This window comes from Papio anubis, chromosome X (genome assembly GCF_008728515.1).
Source record: "Papio anubis isolate 15944 chromosome X, Panubis1.0, whole genome shotgun sequence".
NCBI classification, from domain to species: Eukaryota; Metazoa; Chordata; class Mammalia; order Primates; family Cercopithecidae; genus Papio; species Papio anubis.
In genome coordinates, this window is record NC_044996.1 from 23,417,405 (window position 1) to 23,435,103 (window position 17,699).

Below are 17,699 nucleotides of genomic sequence, written 5' to 3' on the forward strand. Positions count from 1 at the left end.
ATATACATTCTTCTGTACCTTTCAAGTGATTTTGATGCAGGTGGTTCACAAAGAACACACTTTAACAGTTTTAAAGGACTACAACTCTCAATTAAAATTCTAAGCTTATCAAAGAATAAACATCATCTTTTGAAAAACACTTAAAACTCAATAACAATCTCAAATGACGATTGAAAGTGCTTCCCGCAAAATGCTAAGAGCTTAACCGACATGAAAATAAATCTAGAGCCTTCCTCTGTCCCCACAAGCACAAAGCCATAACCCCAAGAGAGATTCTCTAAGACAGTGCATTCTAAACTACAATACCCAGAATGCCCTTCCCCGTCTGAACGCTGGGGACAATCGGAAGGGGAGGGGAAGAATTGTGTGTTTAGAGAAGTAAGTGTCCCGCGACTCCATCTCCCATAATTCTCGGTCTTCACTTGCGTCTCTCCGCCAACGTCTATACGGGATACCCTCAGGAAGAACAGCCTTCAGCGACCTCAAACTACATTTCCCATGAAGCCATGGGCTCGGGCCTCCGGCTTCCCCGGTGACCAGTAGCCAATGGGAGACGCCGCAGTGGGCACCTTGTGAGTGAGAGTCCAGCCTTGGGTCGGAGTGCCGGGTCTAGGCCTGGAGGCGCGAGGCGGGCATTTCGGACGAGAGTGGCGCGGCGTGGGGCGCAGCGAGGGCACTACGCGCCCAGGAGCTGCCGCGCCAACCTGATTTTCCGCAGCTGTTTAAGGACTAGCGCTTCGGTAGCCGGGGAGCTGGAGGTCAGAGAGGCAGAAAGCCCCAGTGGCCGTGGCTGGGGACTGTGGGACTGAGGGGGCCTAGAGAGGAGGGTGCTTCCGGGGCCGCGGTCCTCAGCCCCTAACTCCGCCCAGCTCCGCCTCTGCAGGGGAGGGGGCGTAGGGACTGGGAGTCCGGGGTGGGCTTTTGAGCTCTAGGCGCCAGTTCTCATGAGCCCGGGAGCGCGCTCTCTTTGCTCTTTTTTTTTTTTTTTCTTCCAACTCGCCCGCCCCTTTTCTTTTCCCACAACGCCGCCCGCCTGCCCCTGGCGCTGTGCCTCCTCAGAGGTCCGAAGTTGGGGTTCGCGTCCAGGGTTTTGCCTAGGCGGTGACTGGACTTTAATTCTTACCGCAGGAGTTGGGTGATCTCTTTCCTCTTTTCCCTCAATTTGTTTTTCAGGTTTGGGCACATAACCCTCCCTGCGCTACACTCCCCATTTCCTCTGGGGCATGGGAATTCCTGGCCATGCCCAGGGCGTGACTTTTTTTCAAACTTTCTCTTTTTGCCTCCTTAATTGCTCGCCATCTCTTTTACTGGCCCCTCAGCCACCTGCCACTTCCCCCACTAGGTCTTTGGAGTGGGAAGGGTTTCCCCTCAATTTCTAGAAGGGATGGGAAGCAAAAGAGGGAAGGAATCTCGCTTTTGAGAAATGTGTGTTTAAGATTCAGTACAGGGTTCGGATGAGAGTAAAAGGCAAGTTAGACTGGTTATAAAAACCCAGCGCTTTAGGGGTTTCTAGCAAAGACGGATAGCACTAATGTTGACAAACATTTAGGGGGCACACCTTTATTCTACAGAATAAAGTAGACCCTGTGAAACAGACCGTATTAATCATTGTATTATTACAAACGCGTGCAAAAAATGCTAAGGGGGTCAGTGGAAGAGCATACTGATGGGGGTGGTGAGTTCATCTATGGAAGTTCAAGCCTAACCCGGGAAGTGCTGAAGCCCTCATCCCGCTTTCAGGCTTTGTGAAGGAGGTGAATTTTAATTTGGGCTCAGGGGATTTGAAGTTGTCAAAGAGGAGGGAGAAAATGCTTCCTGCTACTGAGATTGGACTTTGAGAAGGGTAAACAGAAGAGGGAGCACTGTGAGACAGGTGGGCTTGCCTGATTGGAATAAAAGAGATCAGCACAAATATACTGGGAAATAAATAGGGTGAAGAAGATTGGGGTCATAATAACATGACACTTTGAAACATACACATAGTTTGGATATTATTCTGTATCAAATAAAATTGAAGGCAAAAATTAAGATTGGATGATTTTTCTTTTCATCCTAGGGAACCTGATTTGAGATCAATTCTTGGAGAACACAAAGAAGTGTGATGGTATGTTCCAGGTGTGAGTTTAAATCCAAGAAGAAGCTTGTCTTGCAGATGTTTTGTTTGTAGCTATTCTTAGCTACAGTCTGTAGCTGTCAACTTTAAAGCCTAGAGACATCAATTTATTTTCTTAAGAAATGCATTTGCTGTCCCCGTGCATCACATAATCTGAATTGTAGTCATCTCATTGGGTGACAATAATGACTGTTATTTATTGAACACACATAATGTCCTAGTCATCATCATAAATACTTTGTTGCATTATCTTAAGAGAGTTATGAAGTAGATACTATTATTCCTGTTTTTTTTTTTTTCTAGAAGAAAACAGTAAAATGCACAGAAGTTAAACAATCTACTTAAGTCACATAGATTATAAGTTGAGGTTTGAGTATACAGATTTCTGACTCCAAAGCCCATACTCTGTTCAACATGGTTTGCTGCTCCCAATGTTCATTCTTGTTTTTGACTTTCCAGTTGTGGTAAGGAGAGATAGGTATAGTTGATCATCCTGATCAAAACCCAAATGATTCACTTCAGATTTCTATGTCAGAATGTATTTGCTGTAAAGTAGCTGCCAAAACCAAATTAACTGTCATTGCAACTGTAGCTAATTGTGTCTGCCAAAACCATAGTTAGTATGGCTGTTTCTGAATTAGATGATTCTCTTTATAACATATATCATGCCTCTAAGCTATCTGAACCTTGATAGTACTTTGGATTTATCTTATTTTAGCATTTTAACAAGTTACTTGGGACACTAGATCTCTTTCATGACCTCTGCCCACGTGAAGTATTGGAGAAACAATGAAGTACAAGGTGTGAACTCTTCCTGGGGTCTAGTTGGGGAGTTAGATGTCCACAGTTCTGAGATACTGTAGTGTGTAGTATAACAGAGACAGGTACAAAGTGCTATGGAGGGATAAAGGAAGGTGTGACTTACTGTAAGGGAGACTCAGGGAGAAGGCTTCCTTGCAGAGGTGACATGACAGATAGGTCTTAAAGGATAGTGAGTTTGCCCCAGGCAGGGAAGGAGTGGAGGGGAGGCATTCCAGGTAGAGGAGTCAGTCTGTGAAAGATGTGTGGCTGTGTAAGAGTAGGGCGTGTTCATTCAATGCGGAAGAATTCAGCATGGCTGGAGTGCAGATTGTTGAGGAAAAGGGAAGTGTAATGGGTAGGAGAAGAGTCTGGAAAGAGGTTGGGGGTGAGTTGTGAAGAATCTTGATTGCAATCCTAAGTTGGAATGCGCCCCCATAGGTCAGTGGTTATTAAAACGTAGGGCATCTGCCAGTGGTAGTTACATTGTGCTCCCACAAACATTTTAATTTTACTAGTTACATATTCAAATATGTCTTAAAAAACATAAAACTGAACTAAGCCGTCACATCTAAGATTACTTTAGATTTTACTTCATAAAAATAGAAAATGAACCAGTTTTCAGTTCATTTAAAGACAAATGTTAAGTAATAATAGAACACATTGTGTGTGAATATGGTAAAAATCACTAAGTAATACTCAAATGACTGAAATTTGAGAAGTGCTGCTTGTAGGCCATAAGAAACCATTAACATGTTTTAGAAGAGCACCATGATCAGATTTTTACTTTAAGGACAATGACAGTGGGAAGGATACAGTGGAGGTGGACATGATGAGGCTGCTACTCTGTTCTACAGAGAGACAATAAAGACCCAAGAGTGTTAGGTGAGAGGAGGGAACAGATTCGAGAAACATTTAGGAGGTAAAATTATTAGGACTTGGTGGATGTTAATATTATTATGTCAGTGTTACCAGAATTGTTTTAAAAGTCTGCATGCTTCCCTTGCCTTTTGTCCTTTATATTCTGTGGGAAGCGATAATATTGCCAAAACATGCTATGTTTCTGTGTTCATTAAGATGACAGTGGAAGCTATAGTTACCACTCGAATGGATTTGGATTACACACAAACATCCTTCCCACCTTACTCGGTGTCTTTGAGAGCAGTAGCACAAATATTCAAGGCACTGATTAGGAATATGACTATGATCTGTGACCCTTAGACATGCAAGAAATTCCTCAGCCTTTAAGACTCAGCTCGTATGTCAATACCTCTGTGAAGCCTTCCCAACAGCCCTCGCCCAACATACATGAATGCACGCACAAAGCAATATTAGGCCTCTGGCTTCCACAGGACCCTGCACTTACCTCTGTCCTAGCCTGTACCACACTGTAGGGTGTCGGTCTGTGGATGTTTCTGTCTTCCCCACTACTAGACTGTAAGCTCCTTGAGGGCAGGGACGAGGTTTCATTCATCTCCATACCCATAGCATCCAGAACAGCACTTGACACATGGTAGTCACCTAATAAATGATTATTGGGTGAAAAGAATTGGTAAACAGATTTGCATGAATATAACTGGGGACCTTGGTAGCACAAAGTGCCAAATGCTGTGAAAAGACTAGCTGTTTGCTACATTTGCTACTTTTGCTGAAGAAAGCAGTAAATTAAAGTGCCCATAATTTCACTAAAGACCTACTTTTCCCCTCTTTTCTTCACTCTCCCCTGGTTATCTTACCTTTTTCTTTTTTATCATTTACCTATCCAGACACCTATTCCTTAGCCCTGCCTATTACTTTGCTGCTCTTGACAGAGTTCACCTTCCTTCTGCCCTGATACTTTGCCAGGAAACATCCCTTCTACCCACCCAAGTCCAGTGCACTCCGTCCTTGACATCACTCTCAAGTTCATCTCCTACTCATAGACTCTGCTACTGGGACTATAAATTGATACAGCTTTTCTGGAGAGCAATTCATCAATATGTATCAGAAACCTTAATGGAATACAGCTTTTAACCTACCACTTCAACTTCTAGGGCTCTGTGCTGAGGAAACAGTCATGATGTTTCGAAAAATTTAATACTCAGTACATCTATCCCAGAGTTGTTTATACTAATAGCAAAAACAACAAAAAAAGAAAAAAAGAACATCTTAAATGTACAGTACTAGCGGTTTGAATGAAATCAATTGTGGTGCATTTATAGAATGGATTACTAAGTAGTCTTGTAAGTTGATTTTACCAAACAATATTTAATGATCTGGAAAATTGTTTATGATATATTAAGAGAAAATTCACATCATAAAACTCTCAGTACAGAGTGGCAGATCCCAGTTTAAAAACATATACAGAACACAGACACACACACACACACACACACACACACACACATCTGTGTAGGCATACATAGGAAAAATCCTGTAATGGTAAACACATAAAAAATATTAATAGGGGTTTGCTACAAATAGTAAGTTTGCATATGACTTCTACTTTTAACCTTTTGCATATTTTTATTTTCTAATCTACAGTATATTTGTTAATTTTTAAAAAGTTATGTTGGCCAGGCACAGTGGCTTACACCTTTAATCCCAGCACTTTGGGAGGCCAGGGCGGGCGGATCACCTTAGGTCAAACATGGGGAAACCCCGTCTCTACTAAAAATACAAAAATGAGCCGGGCATGATGGCATGCGCCTGTAATCCCAGCTACTCGGGAGACTGAGGCAGGAGAATTGCTTCAACCCAAGAGGCGGAGGTTGTAGTGAGCCGAGATTGCACCACCACACTCCAGCCTGGGAGACAGAGTGAGACTCTGTCTCAAAAAAAAAAGTTATTTAAAAATGTTTTCCCGGTGTCCACCATTTTCTTAGTTGGGTGCATACCTTCCACCCCCCAACACACATGCATCACTTCTAGCCTGGATTACTGCTGCCTCTAGCCTGCTTCTCTTCTAGTCCACTCTTTACCAATGCTGACAGAATGATTTTTGTAAGTCACAAATCTAAAGCTATCCAGCCTCTCTATAAAATAGTTCGAAGGTTGTCCTTTGTTTTCAGGATAATATCCAAACTTCTTAGACTGGCTGATAAAAACTTTGAAAATCAGCTCCCTGCTTGCTCCTCTAGTATCAGTTTTACCTTCTATGATTTACCTTTTTGGGGGGTCTTTTGCCAGTACCAGGCACATAATAGGTGTTTAATTAATGTTAGCCAATGTTGATGTGGACTGTGTGGATTAGCTATTGTATGCCAGGCAATCTACTGGTATTTAGTTCTCAGCAAAAATATTAAATACATAAAATAGTTATTCCTATTTTACAGATGAGGAAAACTAAATACACCAAAGCGAGAAGAAAAGTTATAATAAAGAGCATTTTTTAAAGAGAAAATTTAAAACCTCCTGCCATAACTCTGTTCTCTTTACTTTCCAGCAATCCCTGCTGGTCCTTGTCAGGAAGAAAACAGGCTTTGTACACTCCCTTGGGCAACTTATATGTGACCACAGCATAACAAGAACAGCCGCAAACCGACATGATCTCACCTTGTCGTGGTTCACACTGTGCTCATGTACAGAAATCTTTCCTTTGTGTACATAACACTTCATACAGAAGAGATGGAATAGCTCCAGTTGCTCTGTTTTTCTTTATTTTTTGAAATTCTATGTCATTTGGGATGGGGATGTCAGCAGAGAGGTACAGAAAACTGTGAAATAATTGAATGTACAAGAAACAATGTGTCTCATGGGAGCCAATGTCATTGGTTAATTTATTTTTTTAAATGTCATGTAGATGTATTTTCCAGCAATCTGTCCCCAGGGAAGACCTTGGTTGAATTCAATAGTTAATCCTACTTACAGAATGCAGCCCATGTGTGCACTATATTCTTGCATTGTTAAGTGATTTTAGACATATGTAGTGCATTACCATAACGACATACAATCGAGTGTATGTAGGATATCTGATTTTCTCTACAATAATGTATCAGTGGTCATTCAGAATCCTGAAGTGTAGTCTTCCCTTCGTTTTCCTTACAAATAATACCCGTTGTGCAAAAATGGATGATTTTTAAGGAACAGAAGTCCTAAGCATGAGTCATCTGAATAAAATATTTCTTTATAAGGAATTGTTACTTTTAAATACTCCAGGAAAAAAATCTATGGTTTTCCTGCTACATGATCAAATAAGTTGAATGTAGAAATTACGGGTAGGGTTTCACTTCATTCGATGAATTATTGTAGGCTTACTATGTGAAAGCACTTCGTTAGGCACTGCACTAGATACTCACAAATACCCCTTTTAATGCCTTCTGAACAAAAAGACAAAGAACGAGGGAGAGAGAGAGCAAGCAAGCACACAAGAGTAAGAGCATTCAAGAGCAAATAAAAGAAAAATTTTCACAAGCGGGCCCATCTTATAAATGAAAATTCACCCAGCTGAAAATTGAGATATGTACCCGTGGGGATGGGTTCTTTTTTTTTTTTTTTTTTTTTTTTCTCGGTGAGATATCTAGGCAAAAATGAGCTACCAGATAGCTGATAAGCAAATGATCTACTTCTCTGTTTACAAACAGTGTGAGAGAAGGAACAGTGACTTTCTGTGCTTCCCAGCCCTGCACAAGCCTGCTGGTGATGTGAGAGTTATGATTGTGTCAGCTTTTCCAGGGTTTCTGTCTCTGCTGCAGAGATTTGGCAGACACCTCAGACAAATTTTATGTCTCTTAAATCTTCCTCAAGCTAGGCTTGGCTCTTAGATTTATATGTACAAAAAAAGTAAAGTGTTTACCAGTTTGACATTTTTGAAGATCAAAACAGACTTAGTTTAAAAAAAGAAATTAGCATACACCTCAGTTTAGTCAGAAAGACCTAATTGCTTTTTGCTATTTGTTTAAAACAGTCCAGATGTGTACTTTTCAGAAATGGCTACTGATGATATGTCTAAAGATTTATGTTCTGTTCCTCAATATTGCTTCCTTTTTTTCTTTCCAACAAAGTGTAAAGTTTTGCTGAAGTCTTAATTTTCCTTTTATTTTATTTTATTTTATTTTTTTGCCTTTACTGAAACATAGTATAAAACACTGTAGGATGGAAACATAGTGAAATACATTGGCAATCTAGGAGGAGAAAAAAGATAGTTTTTATTAGCTCTGCTTCACTCCCCTTTTTGGTGCTCTGTTTTTCAGTGGTCTCTTACTCACAAAACGTTGTTCCTTGGCATGATAATGATAGGTGAGTGGAAGAATCGAAGAGCTTTCAGTGACCACACTTTAACAAAGCTGGTCTAAATGCCGCGGTAGGCAGAGCACAAACGAATATGGCAGTCATTCAGGAGAATTGAGACACTGTGGAAAATGTTACTTCAGAGAACAACATTGCTTTAGTGGTGAACTGTGAAAGATAAGGATGGAGAAATCCCCAGTAAGGGCCCTTGTCATCTGCTCCAGCTGCTCTTCATTTTTAGCCAGCAACAACTGCTAGTGAGTGTTTCCTGGGATAGAAACTGCCCCACAATAAGCCCTCATAAGGTGTCCTCCTATCAGCTTTTCTTCAGTCAGGTCCTCAAACATACTTCACTAGGATTACTCTGGTCACATACCATTCTAATTTTCACCTTTCAAGAGATTCTGAGTTTGACTTCAAGGAGTACTTTATGTTCAAACTCATTCATTCAATAGACATTTGAGCATATATACAGGACCAGACCCTATGCTAAGCACCAGGACTATAATAATGAATTTGATGTGATGTAATCCCTGCCCTTAAGGAGCTCACAGTCTAATAGGGGAGATAGACACTCAAACCAGTGATTATATTCTGATGTGAAAGGTACCCAAAAGAGAGAGAAGGTGTTCTGGGAATATGGTGGAGGGAATTACAGCTGGGGGTGGACAGCTTAGAGATCAGAGTCTAACTGTGTTGAATCATAAAGGATGCGGGGCATTGCCTAGTCTCTATGTGGACAAAGAGGTGATGGGCAAGGATTCCAGGCAGAGGGACCACCAACACACGTAAGGCAGTCAAATGTGTAAAACTGGATAGTTCAGAAAAAGGTAAGATACTGTGTGTGAACCAATGAAAGTGGGAAAGGGGAACGGGATAAGAGTCTGGGAAGGTATCCTGTGGCTGGTTGGGTGAAGTAAGTCAGCTTGCTAAGAAGTATGGCCATTGTCCTATATGTAGGGATGAGTGAACACAGGGTTTTAAATGGGGGGAGTAACATGATTGCACTGGAGGATGGACTTCGTGGGGTGAAAAACTGAAGACAAACTCCACTTTCTTTTTTTAAAATTTTATTATTTTTATTTTGAAATACTTTCAATTTAGAGAAAAGTTAAAAGAATGGTATAAGGAATATTCTTTAAATAACCATTTGAGAATAAAATTTTAACATGATACTTCATCATTTCTGAATATTTTATTTGAATCTCCTAGAAAAAAAAGAATATTCCATATATAACTACAATACAATCATAGACATCAGGAAATTTTTTTTAATTTTTCCTTTTTTTAAAATTTTACTTTAAGTTTTAGGATACATGTGCAGAACGTGCAGGTTTGTTACATACGTATACATGTGCCATGGTCAAAGATCTAGAACCAGAAATACCATTTGACCCAAGCAATCCCATTACTGGGTATATATCCAAAGGATTATAAAGTCCACTTTCTAATTTGGCAGTCTTTGAGAGGTTTTACCCTAATCACTTGCCACTATTCAGCAATGCCGTCTCTGTTAGGGTTTCTTTCCATATACAGAGATCACTTTGAACAATTGTTTCCTTCTGCACACAGGACATAACTTCCTGCACTCCTTCACATGTTACTTAGATGAATATTCATTCTTTCCAACTCAAATCAGTGATTCCAGCAGTAATTGAGGTTTGATTATCATGAAGGAAAGAAATCAGTTTTGAAGCACAGCAGTTTCATTTCAAAAACATTCTATGAGGCTTAGTTATTGCTTGCTGAGTCAGCAGGGCTGAGGCACGTGCTGGTCCGCTGCCCTTGGGATTTGGGGGAGGAAAAAGGAAAGAGGCTGAAGAGATGTCAGGGAGTGGCTGTTTGAAAAATAAGCAGCAACCAGCATGTTGGAAATCCCTAAACGTCACATCCAGATATGGGAAGTAGATACACGTACCAGATGTACATGAATATAAAACAAACGCATGTTGAAGGGTACCTGTGCCCAAACAAATTGTACCATCTAGCTGGTCAGTTTTAGATCATGTTCTTTCCCTGACTCAGATACTGTAAATGGCTTCCCATTATCCATAGGATGACGTCCAAACTCTTCAGCCTGACCTTTAGTACTGTCTGCAATCTGGCTCCAACCTACCTTTCTAATCTTTATACTTCTGTCTTACAGAACTCTGCTCCAGTCAGTTACCCTTTCAGACACTGCTTTGGCATTCCTTTACTTACACTGGGAGCCCTCTCAGGGAACGGACTGTGTTTTTTTACTTCTTTGAATCCCCCAAAGTGCCTAGCACAGTGTCTTGCATATAGTAGGCCCCCAAGATATATCTGTGACTGTTATTTTTACCCGCCCTTTCACCATTGTTTCCAATATCTCTACTATTAACCTAATGCCCTCACTACTGAAGATGGCAACTGAGACACTAGGTAAAAGAGGTTGGTGCTCAACAAATTATCTTTTAACTTTTTAGTTTGAAGTACTTTTAAATATAGAAAAATTGCAAGCATCATACAAGAATTCTTATATACCATTTGCTCAGATTCACCAATTGTTATTATTTTGCCCTATTTGCTTTATACTTTTCTATATAATTATAATTATTTTGTTCTGAAACACTTGTGGTTGAATAAGCCATATCCCTTTCCCCCTCTCCTTTTTCTCAACCATTTATTGTGAAAATATTCAAATATAGAGAAAAGTTAAACGAATTATACAGTGAACACCCAGATACTCACCATTTAGATTCTATAATGAACATTTTGTTGTATTTGCTTTATCACCTATTCATCTATCCATTCCTTTATGCATTTCAGATTAAGTTGCAGACATTAGTACAGTTTGTAAAAATTTTTCAGTATGCATGTCATTAACTAGATGAACAAACTCTTTTGTGCTCTGAAATCAACCAAGTCATCCTGCATTATACCTGCATTTACTGTGTTGCCAAAACTCTAGTCTACCTGTGTATCTTAGATCTGTTTGGCCATGGATCACATGTCTTTTTCATTAACTCTTGGATGACTTTCTATTTCACCTAGTGTCGTGCCAGGTGCACATTCTATAGACACTACTTGATGCTGATGAGCAGAAACAGAGCTAGTGCCAGAGGAAGAATCCTGGTAAAACCAGAATAAACTGGGGAAGGACAGAAGGGAATCTGAGAAGAGGACTACAGATGAATGGGAAAGAAGCCAGGGCTTGAAGAATTAGGGGGAAGCAGGATGCCTTCACTTGCCTGGTACTTCCAGCAGTGCTATATGCTACTTATGAGCTTTTTCTTTAAAAGAATGGGTTCCAGGAAACTAGGGACAACTGCTGCTAAGCAGAGCATATGACAAGTTTCCTTGCTACTCTTTAGGAAACCCCAATTAACGTATTCATGTTGCTTCATGAATATGCTGATTTGCCATAAGATGCAGGTTAGTTTTGGAGAATGTGGGTGGACCACTGAAAACCTTCCAAACTATATCTGTGCTATAACCAAAGAGCACTTAAATTCAGTGAATCCCAGTGTCGTTTTTCTTTATAACCTTTCCTTTCTTGTATTGCTTATGAATACAAGGATAGCCCTCATCTATCTTTACTGAGTTGTCATTTTGTGCCAAGTACTATGCGAGATGCTATCAGGTCATTGACACTTTCCAACAGCCTGATAAGGTAGGGACTACTTCCTCCCCATTTTTCAGATAAGAAGACTTGAGACACAGCATGGTTAAGTATCTTGTCCATAAGACAGAATTCAAGAAATTCAGGTCTGCCTGACTCCAGAGCCCAGTTGTCCTAACCGTTATACCAAACTGTCAAATGAAATTTAAAAAAAAATGTCAACCCAGTATAAATGCAAGGAGATTTACTTTCACTGTTTTGAATCAGCATGTAATTTATTCACTAAGCAAACCCAATCGAATCAGTGAATTAAGAATTATTCCTTTAATTCTTAGGATATTGTCATAGTAATGGATTCAAATTGCCTGAGTTCAAATCCCAGTACCAGTCAAGTACTGTAAGCAAGTCACTTAGCATCAGTAAGCCTTAGTTTCCTTGCCTATAAAGTGAGGATAAAAGTGTCTACTATAGGAGGATTACTTGAGCCCAGGAGTTCAAGTTTACAGTGAGCTATGATTGTGTCACTGCACTCCAGCCTGCATGACAGAGCAAGACCCTGTCTCAAAACAAAAAAACAAAACAACAACAACCACAAAAACCATATAGTGTTGTATTGTGAAGATTGATTAAGAAAATTATGTAAAATTTGCTATGTCTGACATGCAATAGGGGCTCAGCCTATACTAGATCACTGTCATTTCTTCCCTCTTCCTTTTATTGGACGACACAACTCATCTGTAGCTTTCACTTGAGGAAAACAAACTATTCCTGAAACATTTTTTTCAGGAGAGACATTCTGAAAAAGAGTATTAGGTTATTTCTGAGGCTGAACAGGGACAGTTACCAACTCTTAAGTGTATTTCTTTAAAAAAAAACTTTTTAAATTTTTATTTATTTATTTATTTATTTATTTATTTATTTATTTATTTAAGAGGTGGGGTCTCACTATCTTGCCCAGGCTAGTCTTGAACTCCTGAGGTTAAGTGATCCTCCCACCTGGGCCTCACAAAGTGCTAGGATTATTGGTGTGAGCCACCATGCCTGGCCAAGTATATTTCAAAATAAGCTGGAAACATGAATCCTTAAGAGAGTTGGGATGGTCCATCTCTCTGCCTCCTGCAGATTAAGGCTAAATTGTGACTTTATCTGTTTCATCACTAGACTAAATTCCACAGTTGGCATAGACTATTAAACCTGGGATATTGGTGATCCCAGCCTGGTAATTTCATGGCAAGCAAGCTGAGGCTAAGAGAGTAGAAGTGACTTAACCAACATCAAACAGTGAAGAAAATTAGGAGACGTCAGTTCTTCTGACTCCTTATCCAGTGTTCATTCTGTGGTTCCCTTGTCGGCTTTCAGACAGGTGAAACCAAGCCTTGCTGTGTGTTCTTTGCAGGAGCTTGAACTGATTAGACTCAGGGTTTGGTGCAAGTTTGATCGATTCAGAAAACATGAAACTTTGTTCTGGTTCAAATCAGCTTACTAGTTTTTGTTGCTTTCAAACTGTTACCATTTCTGTTTTGTTTGGAGGTTAGCAAATTAGTGTTGTCTCTTCCCGTTTAAGTTCATGGTTTAGTTCAAGTTCTTGGTTCTTTGAAATCTTCCACTGGGACTTTTGTTTTTGACAAAAATACTCAGAATCTGGGGTGGCTAGTAACGGAAATTCGTTTGAAAAGATCAATCAGGCTTGGTGACGGCTGCCGAGGAGGAGCTTGAGTGGTTTAGGGAACCATTAGTGCTTACATTCTGGAACTTGAAATCGGGATAATGGAAACAGTGCAATGGTTTTTGGTGTGCTTGTTTGTTTTTATAAGGATGCTCTGATGCTTTCATTGCCCTTCTTGCTAATCTGGGTTGAAACTGCTGCCTCCCACCTCATTGCCTTTTGGGACACTCTGTCAGTCATGTTCCTCATTTTTTGACTGTGAGAAAGAAGCTAACAAAAAAAAAATTCATCTTTCCTGTTCCTTTCCCTTTACTTTGAATGGCCCTTCTGAGGAACTTGAGGGATATGAATTTCAAGCTTAAATTTGTGGAGTTTAGTTGCAATGCCCAAAGGCAGAACAGTCCGATTCTGAAATACAGCCTTTGTTCCTTTCTTACCAATGTGGTTTTTGAAGTCTCAGGCAAGCCTCCTTTGCTGAACCTGAAATTGGACTGACACCTTCCTTAGTGGCCAGCCATGCTGCCAGTGAGGCTGTGGTGGAGGGTAACAGGGATGAGGCCTCTGGAGAATTGTATCCCACCTGCCTGACTTTCCGAATGGCAGAGGAAAGTGAGATCTGGTGCTAGGGCTGTCAGTACCTTTTCAGGCTCTTGACTGTTTCTCTAAGCAGTTGGAAGGCTAGGATTGCAGCTTTGATGGTCAGGGGGCCACTCCCAATACCTCAAAAGACAAGCACTTTTTATTATAGTAGGTGAGATTTCGGATGATTTCAGCAAGTATGTTTCTGATTAGAAAGCTCTCACTTTAGATTCATTTTCTCTTTTCTCCACCCCTCCCCTCTTTTTCCCTCCTTCTCCTCTCTTGTCTTTTTCTCCTCCCCTTCCCCCTTTCAGCGGCTCACTTGCTCTTAGCTACCAATTACCTGTTCTGTGATTAATATTATCATTTTTCCAATTGGTTTAACATAGATTTTGGATATGTATTATACTGGCATCTTCAGTAGTAGCAATGACGTTTACAGGGGCAATTAGAAAAAGTTTTCTTTCTTCTTACAAGAAGTATGATGGGCACTTGTTTGAGGGCACAGATAGCACTGGATGGGCCAAGAGGAGCTGACATCTGATATCTCTGCTCTATCCCCCACCTTTCTTTTGGCCGCTTCAGATTTGGTTCATGTGGACAAACACACATTTGGGAACCACCATACAGATGGAAATCAGGACATGTGGGATTTGGCCGAACCAAAGATCCCCAAACATTGCCTGGATCATTTAGTGCCCCAGGTGTGGCCACCCCAGGACTTTATGTGCTAAAATTGTGTCCCAGCTGAAGCCAGCTGGTCACTGTATATATAGTATCAAGGCAGCTTGGAGCCTCATAAGGCATGACTTTGGATTTTTACCTTGTAGATTTAGATTTAATCACCTTGAATCCTACCCCAACACACTGGGCAATGATGAGGATATAACAGGCAAATAGAAAGCTTGAACAAAAAGAGATGCTCATTATCTAGTAGTTTGCATTCTAGATGGGACATAATACTAGACCATATGAAGAAAAATGAACTGACTTTCCAGAAAGGAAAAAGAGAATTTAGAGGGATCCAGTCTCTTTAATAAACTTTTGATGTATTATTTTAAAATTTTCTGAAAAAAGTTCCCTGCTGTGGAATTTTAAGAGCAAACAATGATTCTGTCTAATTTAAAAATTGTAAGAATTGAACAGTGTTTTATGAAATTATATTGATTCTTTCTTTTTATTTGCCTTATATGATAGAGGTACCTCACTTCAATCATTAAGGCAAGATTTGTTTAGGGCATGGTAGTAATAATCCCATACAATTGTATAGCCCTTTACAATTTACAAAAGGGTTTTCATACCTATTATCTCAGTAGCTCTTCACAGCAATCCTGTGAAACAGTCAGGATAGGTACTATTCTCTTCAGTTAACAAATAAAGGGAACTTAGGCTCAAAGAAATTAAGTGACTTGTCCAGAGTCACATAGTTAGAAAGTTGTAGAACTGGAAGCTGAACCCAGGTTTCCTGATACCCGACCCCAGTGCTCCTTTGGTTGTATCATGTTTCCTCCCAGAGACACTGTCTCCTTTTTGTTCCTACCTGTGATTAATTTTAAAATTTGTCTAAAAATGAGCTTTAGTTTAGTGGATGAGCAAAACTGAAGCACTTACATGTAAAGTCCTTTCTTAAGTCACCTATGAAGTGGGTCCTGCACATAGCTCTTGGCATTTCACCTTCATTTTAACTGAACTATTTTTAGGTAGACGTAGATTTGTTTTTCAGTGTTAAATATATGGACAAAAGTTGTGTGATCCACTGATTATAAGTGTGAAAGCTGCACTTGGGGAATGGGACTAGGGATGAAAAGTTGGCTTAAAATAATTAGCTTCTTGCCTTTGTGTTAAGATATATCATGTTCAATAGAATTTAATTTCTTTATACTTCCTTTGCTTCCAGCCTTTTAAATACAATTCTTTAGGGAAAATTAGCAAATATTCATTCTGAATGTTGATTTCTCAGGAATAAGGGTAGCCAGAGGAAAGAAAAAGCGAAGGGGTGACTTTCTGTGCCCTATAAGAGTGGGCAAACATTATTTTGTTCGGAGCTGTGAGCTAAGATTTCTTCCAAGGCATGCAAATCGTAAAGTTCTGATTTGTCAACTGCATGCTGTTTCTTTAGGCACTGATGTATGAAATCCCGAACGAATTCTCCAATGAACATACTGCTAATTGCTTCTCCACCTGCTCTCCAACCTCCTCCACCCCACCCCCTCCACTCCCAATTCAGCCTATAAGTGTCCGTCATTGGAGATGGATGGTGACACATGCAGTAATAGCAATTCATAAAAGCCAGTTCCAGCCCTTGTCTTCAAGGCTCCTGGATTTTCCACTGCCTGCTTTTGTGTAAGTGAAGTGGATGGAAGTGCTACTGGCATCAGAATCCTCCTCCCTATGCTCCGTTGCTAAAGCTCAGTTGCTCGGCTGGAGCTGAGCTAAACAGAAGCGTCGGATCTAAGCTGAATTATAGCTATTTTTCTTTTCCCTCAATGGGGTGGGTGGGTTAGGGATAGGGTGTAGTGGGGATTTGGGGTGCTTTGGCTTTTCTTCTTGTGGAGAGAAGAGGGTAAGGAAAGAATAACTCACGATAGGATACAACGTGAAACAGTTCCCTGAAGAGTGTCACAATGTTCCTGGTACAATATACAGGTATAGTATGTTTTGTTTTATCTGAATTTCCCCTTTGTTTCAAAGTGCATTTCTTTCTTTTATTTTTCCTTCAGTTCAACTGTACTGAAGGACAAATAGGGTTCTAATGAGCTAAACAAAATAGCTGCATAAAATATGCCTGCCCCTAGCTATAATGTTTGTAGCAGATTGCTGTATAAGATCTGCGTTTTCTGTTAAACTGGTAGTCCCGATCCCTTAATTGTGCACGCTTCTCTGCTGTATTCTTGTATTGAATTTCTCAAGTCTTATGTCTGCAACTGGTAGTATGTGATATAGCTTAGAGTGTTTGCACAGAGACGGTGCTTTGGAAGCAAAAAGCAATTTTTAAACACTTAGTGTGTTATGTTTCTCTTGAGTTTATTAACTCCTGTATTTGTTAATTGGTTGTATAGATTTGGGATATACTTAAGAGTAGGGAAACTTCAAATAGGAAGCATTCCAGGACACATCTGTTTGGTAAATTTAGTTATGTTTCATTACTGAACTCAAGTTGATGAACATTATATATTATTGTTGTTTGTTTATTCTCCTGATAGAAAAAAAAAGTGCTGGAAACAGCAAAGCTACAAATATGAGCCCCAAACCATCTGTATTGTAAAATATCTTTGGATCAAAAGTGTTTCTTAAGTATTCTCTTAAGCTTTCAGAAACATAATGGTCCATAATGATGAAGAAGATTCTGATCAGGTATGGGCGAATGTTTTTTGAAAGGCTTCTTACACAGCAGTTAGACAGAAAGGTCCCTTGCAAATGAAAAACCCTGAGAAAGTTTCACTTTCTTGCTGCACAAAACAGAAGCTTAGTTCCTACAACCACGTTGTTTTGATAAGTTTGAATATCATTTGTTGTCAAGGACTTTCATCTCCATTGTTGCTTTATTATTCTTAAAATATTGTGCTCCTGCGCTTAACAGCTAAAAGATCATGTTCTATTTTGATGCGTGGTTTGACAGTTGATTTCGCTCCTCATTAATTGGACAGCATGCAGATGATGTGGAGAAGTGAGTGAGTGACAATATTTCAAGGTTACGTTGAAGAGCATACAGTGAACCTTAGTGCCTGGACCAACAGCTGCTGAATTGAATT

The 17,699-nt window shown here is 40.0% G+C and overlaps 1 protein-coding gene across 6 annotated transcripts in view; it reads left to right on the forward strand.

Annotated features, from left to right (window-relative positions):
* Positions 1-440: 440 nt before the first annotated feature.
* Positions 441-17,699, forward strand: part of ENOX2 (ecto-NOX disulfide-thiol exchanger 2) — a 290,205-nt gene continuing 272,946 nt past the window's right edge. For 2 of the 6 annotated variants that reach the window (XM_031660774.1, XM_031660776.1), the window contains exons 1-2: positions 441-572; positions 2,057-2,104. Coding sequence is in view for 2 of the 6 variants with exons in the window: in XM_031660772.1 (XP_031516632.1) it covers positions 16,572-16,593 (22 nt within the window). In the remaining 4 variants the exon portion in view is untranslated. Of the gene's footprint in view, positions 759-2,056; positions 2,105-16,456; positions 16,594-17,699 lie in introns of those variants that run through there. The other 4 variants (XM_031660773.1, XM_031660775.1, XM_031660772.1 and 1 more) reach the window with 4 other exon arrangements.